This window comes from Brassica napus, chromosome C3 (genome assembly GCF_020379485.1).
Source record: "Brassica napus cultivar Da-Ae chromosome C3, Da-Ae, whole genome shotgun sequence".
In the NCBI taxonomy this organism is placed as follows: domain Eukaryota; kingdom Viridiplantae; phylum Streptophyta; class Magnoliopsida; order Brassicales; family Brassicaceae; genus Brassica; species Brassica napus.
This window is the reverse complement of record NC_063446.1, coordinates 14,889,897-14,895,857: the sequence shown is the minus strand read 5'-3', so window position 1 is coordinate 14,895,857 and position 5,961 is coordinate 14,889,897. Positions and strand designations below refer to the sequence as shown.

General features: G+C 40.3%; 1 protein-coding gene across 1 annotated transcript; it reads left to right on the top strand.

The window, feature by feature from the left end:
* Positions 1-2,580: 2,580 nt before the first annotated feature.
* On the top strand, positions 2,581-4,593 carry LOC106352789 (two-component response regulator ARR8-like). The gene is made up of 5 exons (XM_022698105.2): positions 2,581-2,698; positions 2,791-2,885; positions 2,961-3,038; positions 3,299-3,369; positions 3,531-4,593. The coding sequence occupies exons 1-5, from the start codon at positions 2,596-2,598 to the stop codon at positions 3,835-3,837; spliced, it is 654 nt and encodes a 217-aa protein (XP_022553826.2). The 5' UTR covers positions 2,581-2,595; the 3' UTR covers positions 3,838-4,593.
* Positions 4,594-5,961: the final 1,368 nt, after the last annotated feature.

Sequence of the window (5,961 nt, the reverse complement as noted above, 5' to 3'; positions counted from 1 at the left end):
TGAGCACATCTAAATGCTATTAAAAATGATTGTCTAAATATGTGATGAATTTTATGTTGATAAAGATCATAATAATTATGCTAATGATCTCCCACAAGTGATGCCTAAGAAATGATGAACGGCTTCTAAATTAAACAAGTTACAAAATAGAGTACTTAGTCTTGGAGTTTTTTTTTTTTTGAAACTTAGTGTGGAGTTATAATTATTAAATTTTAAAGTGTATGCATATGCATAAACCTCCAACAGAAACTTTTTTTTTAGTTTTGCCGGCCCTTTTTTTTGTGTTCAACATCATATATTAATAATTAAAATGAGAAAACAATGGGCTAATCAGGCCCTAGAGTTTACACCCAAATGAGAAGCAAGTTGGGCTTTCGCTAGCTGGTCCGCAGGCCCATTGGCCGTACGGGGAATGGAAACAACGAAGCAAAAAAAAAAAAGGTGAAGAGATTGAAAAGATAAGGGAGTCGATGTCTGATAGCAGTCCGTAGAGTTCCATCGTCGATGATCTCCTGTTGATTGCTTGGGCAATCACTTGAGAATGTTCTGAGACAGATGTGGGAGTAATTGAGAGAAGCTGCGTGGAGTAGGGCATCTCGGATTGCGATGGCTTCAGCCATGCATGGGGGAGGCGACATGATCTTGTGCTGATGAAGATCTAGCAATCTCCAGGCCTGATTGATCAGAGAAGATCCAGGCGAGACCAGCCGAGTTGGAGTCCGATTTCCAAGCCGCATCCGTGTTGCAGAAGATTGTAGCTGTCGGAATAATCGGCGGGTGGCGTCGGAGGTAACTGTTTGAGGGCAGCAGAGGGGAGAGATGATGGGCTGATTCCCATTCTCTCATGGTGCAGATCGATTGTACCACAACGTCATGTGGAGTAGTGGATCTGGAATCAAAGATGATTGTTCCTCGTGGTCCAGAGATGCCAAGAGATCCAAGGGAAGACATTACTCACGATCCCATATGGAGGTAGGTTCTTCTGAAGGTACGAGCTTTGGAGTGCAGCGGCAAAAGTTGTAGTTTGGGGGAAATAGTTGTGTGAAGAACATGGGGCTAGCTAGTTCCAAACTTGTCTCGCGAAGCTACACTGGAAGAACAGATGCTCCTGCGTCTCCACGGCTCCACATCGGGAGCAGAGGGTATTGGGTGTGAGCATTCCTCTCTTTTGTAGATTCTCTCCCGTAGATATCGCATTATGTAAGACTTTCCATAAGAAGATCTTTATTTTTGGCAGTAGAGGAGGGTTCCAGAGATTCTTCTTCCAGTCCCAGTTTATAAGACGTGGGTTTGTAAGAGCTCGGGCTTGGAGGTGATCAAGGCGTTATACTCCGACTTCGCTGAATATACTCTACTCCTATTGAGTGGCCAGACGTAGGCATCTTGAGAGGTCAAGATACTCGGTCGGAGCGACATGATATGCAATGTGAGTTCAGGCATTAGGTTTTCTATGCGGGCTCGATTCCATTCTTTAGTTTCTCTTGTTAGAATATCTGAGACCATAAGATCCATGTCTTGTTGTAGGACGGGGACCTGGAATCTCAGCTCTGCGTTTGGTTTGATCCAGGAGTCCAGCCAGAGGCTTGTTGTCTCTCCATTGCCTATAGCTTTACCTAGGTGCTGTATGAGAGGAGGTCTCGGCCATGGAGGATGCCTCTCCAACCGTGTGAGATGGCTGATGAAGTTGTGATCTTCAGAAAGGATGTCTTGTGACAGTATTTGCCCAAGATGATTTGGGAAAAGAGGCAGGTGGGCGCAGTGAGTAGTCTCCAAGCTATTTTCGCCAGAAGAGCTTGATTAAAGGCTTGTATGTCACGGAAGCCTAGCCCCCCTTCACTCTTAGGCATCGTAAGCTTGTCCCAGGAGACCCAACAAATTTTCTCTCACCAGCCTTCGCGTCCCACCAGAATCTGGTAAGTTCCGATGTATTCTCTTACAAGGCTTACTGGGAGTAGGAAGCATGTCATAGGATAGGTAGGAACGGCTGAGAGAACTGATTGTAGCATTGTTGCTTTCCCTGCAGTGGAGAGGAATTGTGTAGACCATCCAATGGAGCGTTAGTGCATGTTCTCTATAATAGATGAAAATAAGTCTTTTTTTCTTCCTGTCAAAGTGTTCCGGAAGCCCCAGGTATTTCCCAACTCCTCCCTCTTGTTTCTGCCAGCCCTTTAAAACAACTATCTGTGGGCGTTAAAACTGCATGTGGTTATATGATAGTCTTTTATTTAAACCTCCAACAGAACTTTTTTTTTTAGTTCTCCCTATATTATTTAAATCTCTCATCTTCTTATCTTATTCCCACAAAAAGTCTTTGGTGGAGAAAACAAATCCATTAAAATCTTCATATAGATTTCTTTTATTATTTTATCCATTAGTACCAAAGTCCCTCTCTCTTTCTCGTTGTCTTCTTAGCAATAGAATTATACTTTAATTCCTCAAAACTTAATTAGTCCGTAACTCAAAGCTAGATGCAGTTTTAATTTTATTTTCCTTTTCGAATATAACCCCTTTTTTACTTCCCCTCCATTTGCAAGCTCATAGACAACTCTCACTATAGAGAATTAATCTTATAAGAAAGGAACACAAAACAAACCAATGGGTGTGGTAACAGAGTCACAGTTCCATGTTTTGGCGGTTGATGATAGTTTCTTTGATCGGAAAATGATAGAGAGATTGCTGCAAAAGTCTTCCTGTCAAGGTAAACAGAACAAAAAGAAGCTAAAATTTTTCATATAAAGAAGAGAGAGCGAGAAGATTCTAAAAAGCTTTATGTTGTTCGTATGTTTGCAGTAACTACAGTTGATTCAGGCTCTAAAGCTCTCGAGTTTCTTGGTTTGAGAGAAAGCAATCAGAGTGACGACCCAAATGCTACCTCTACATCACCTGTAACTCATCAGATTCAACTGAGTTTATTTCGCGTTTAGGTTTCGTTTTATTGAAGTTTGTTTGACTTTGTGCAGGAAGTTGAAATAAATCTTATAATTACAGATTACTGTATGCCTGGCATGACTGGTTATGATTTGCTGAAGAGAGTTAAGGTACTACTTCTTGTTCTTGTTTTTTTTTTCTTGGACTCAATTGGGTTGCTGTCTTTTCCATCTCTGGAAAATTCGTTTTCCAGAAAAAGAAATAAAGATGTTCTCTTTTACTAGTATTAATTTAGAATGTCAATGGTGAAAATATCTTTGGAATATTATTCCCACTCTCTTAAACTTTAGTTATTTATATGATATATATTGTATAATAAGAGAACAATAATGATTTTCTGAGAGACATCTACTGTATATGCTTTGTGTAGGAATCAGCTGCATTTAGAAGCATTCCCGTTGTAATAATGTCATCTGAGAACATTCCTGCTAGAATCTCCAGGTAAGCCTCTGTTTTCTTTGACTCTTCTTGATTGTGAAATTGGGTTAGTATAAATTACTTGAACAACAAGTCTTTAAATTTTTGACCTAGAGGAACAACAATGTAGATTTCTTGCAATGTATCTGGTATTTTGGTACTGATATAATGTCAATGGACAACAGATGTCTGGAAGAAGGAGCTGAGGAGTTTTTCTTGAAACCAGTAAAGTTAGCTGATCTCACCAAGTTGAAACTTCATATGATGAAAACCAAGTTGAAGAAAGAAAGTGAAAAACCAGCAGAAGAAGTGAAACCGGAGATAGAAGAAGAAGAAGAATCGCCAGTGATTGAAATCTTGACTCTCCATCAAGAACTTGAATCCGAACAACAAGAACCAATGTTGATTAATAATAAGAGAAAAGCAATGGAAGAAGTGATATCTACTGGTCGATCACGTCCTAAATACAATGATATCACAACATCAGTCTGACTGGTGTGATCTGATAAGTTTTTTCTCAAAACTTTGCCCAAATGGCTCAAGAGAGATCTGATGTGGACAGTGGGTTGGATCCAAAAAAAATGGTCCAAAATAGATGTGTTATTAATATTACTTGATTACCTTTAATGAAACATGCAATGTTAGTGAAGAAATGGCCGACTAAGGTAAAAAGTACAATAGAATCCTGATTTAATAGTATAGATTTATTGATCGAACACTGACGTGTCACCTAACACTCTTCTAGCTGGCCAGAAAGAGACGGGGTGAAAGGTATGGCGATGTATTATTGGTCTGAAGATCCCCGCATGTGTCACGTGTGGAATATACATTCATATTTCTCTCCTCCCTTCACTCTTCATCCAAACAGATCGAACTCGCGAAACTAAAGGTAGAAATGGCTATGCCTTTGGAAATGGCAATGTATCTGACGAAGACCGTGTGGTTTGCTCTGAGCGGTTGGATTTTCACGTGTTTGTGTATCGCTGACGAAATTGCTGGTTCTCTTAGAAACCGAGAATCGTCCCTCTCCATGTCGGATGATTGACTCAAGATTCAAGATTCTTCATGCTTTCCATGAACTATCACCATTTCCTCCTCAGAGATTTGGTTTTTTTTTTTAATGGCGATGAGTCTATAAACCCTATAATTGAAGGGTTTGTGTTTATAAAGGAGGGAGATATATAAGGTCATTGTTTGCTCCATGTAAAGTGGTGTTTGATATATATATATATATATAATACTTCTCAATTTGTCTGTGTTCTGTTGATTTGAGAGAATTATGTGGTCTTTTGGTAAATTTTGATACTCTCTTTTCTAAGCTCTGTTTCCAACTGAGTTTACTTAGTACGTAATTCTGTGATTAATGATATGCGAATTTCGACCCTACTTTTTGGTTACATTCCAGTGAGACTAAGATGATTTTGGACCTTTGGTAGAGAATGATTCAGATCCTCATTACAAGACCAGATCAACTTGCAGATTATTCGCTGGTGAGTGACGGTACCCATAGGCCATAGCTTTACCTTTAAAGTGATAAGATCATAGACATCGCGGGTTGTAATGATTCAATTGGTTCCAGTGTGTAACGAAGATGATTAAGTGAATATAGCAACCATTTTTTGTACAAGTCAGTAGTTAAAACTTTGAAATATTATTTACAAATTTAGCGCGTTATTTACGGAACTTAACAAAAAAAAAAATCTCTTCTTTACGGATAAGTTATTAAGCTTTACAAAAACAGAGTATTAAGTGCTCTAAACTAAAGGGATACAAAGTCTCTCTCCTCTCTGTTCTCTCTCTTTTCATCTTTCACAGAGATGAGATCGAGACGAAGCTATCACCGGTGTTGACCGGCTTCTGACTCCTGCGTTGTCGGGCTCTTGTCTCTGGGAAGCTGTGTTTCCTTTTGAAGGCTTTGCCGGCTTCGCCGGCTTTTGTCTCCGGGAGACGATGGCTTCTCCAGCATCGATCTCGCCAGCTATCTTCCGGGTTGATCCCGATTCCGTCTAGATCTGCATCTCCGGTCTTCATTTGTTCACTGCCTCTCGATCGTTTCTCTGATGGTTCTTTCCCCAATTGTTTTTGGGATGTTGCATCTTCAAGCTTATTGGTATCTATAAAGATGTCCGTTTGAGTTTTCAAGATAGTCAGAGGGTTTCGATCGATTATAAACGGTTGTTGTATCTTCTTTGTTTCGCAGATATGCCAGACTGTCTCCTCGGTTTGAGCTTCGTGTAAGTCGTTCTGGTTGAACGGTTTCCGTTGTTTCGACTTCGCCGTCGGCGGAGATCCGACGCGACCTTCTATGGTTCCGGTGGAAGCAGATGGTGCGCGTTCTGACGCGTGTTCATTGATCGCTGGGCGATCGGACACGTGGTGAGCGGCGTGTCTCTTCTTCTTCAACGGGTACTCCTTGTTTGGGCTTTGGCCCATAGTGTTGTTTGTTGTTATGTGGCCCATGTGTTGGGCCTTTTACTTTGGCAATTTTTTTTTGCCCTTTTGTTTGTAAACTTGTTGGGTTTTTGTCTATGTTGGGTTTAAACCCATTTAATAAAAAAAAAAAAAACAGAGTATTAAGAGCATGATTATCCGGGGTTCTTAGTGGGTTTCTTAGTG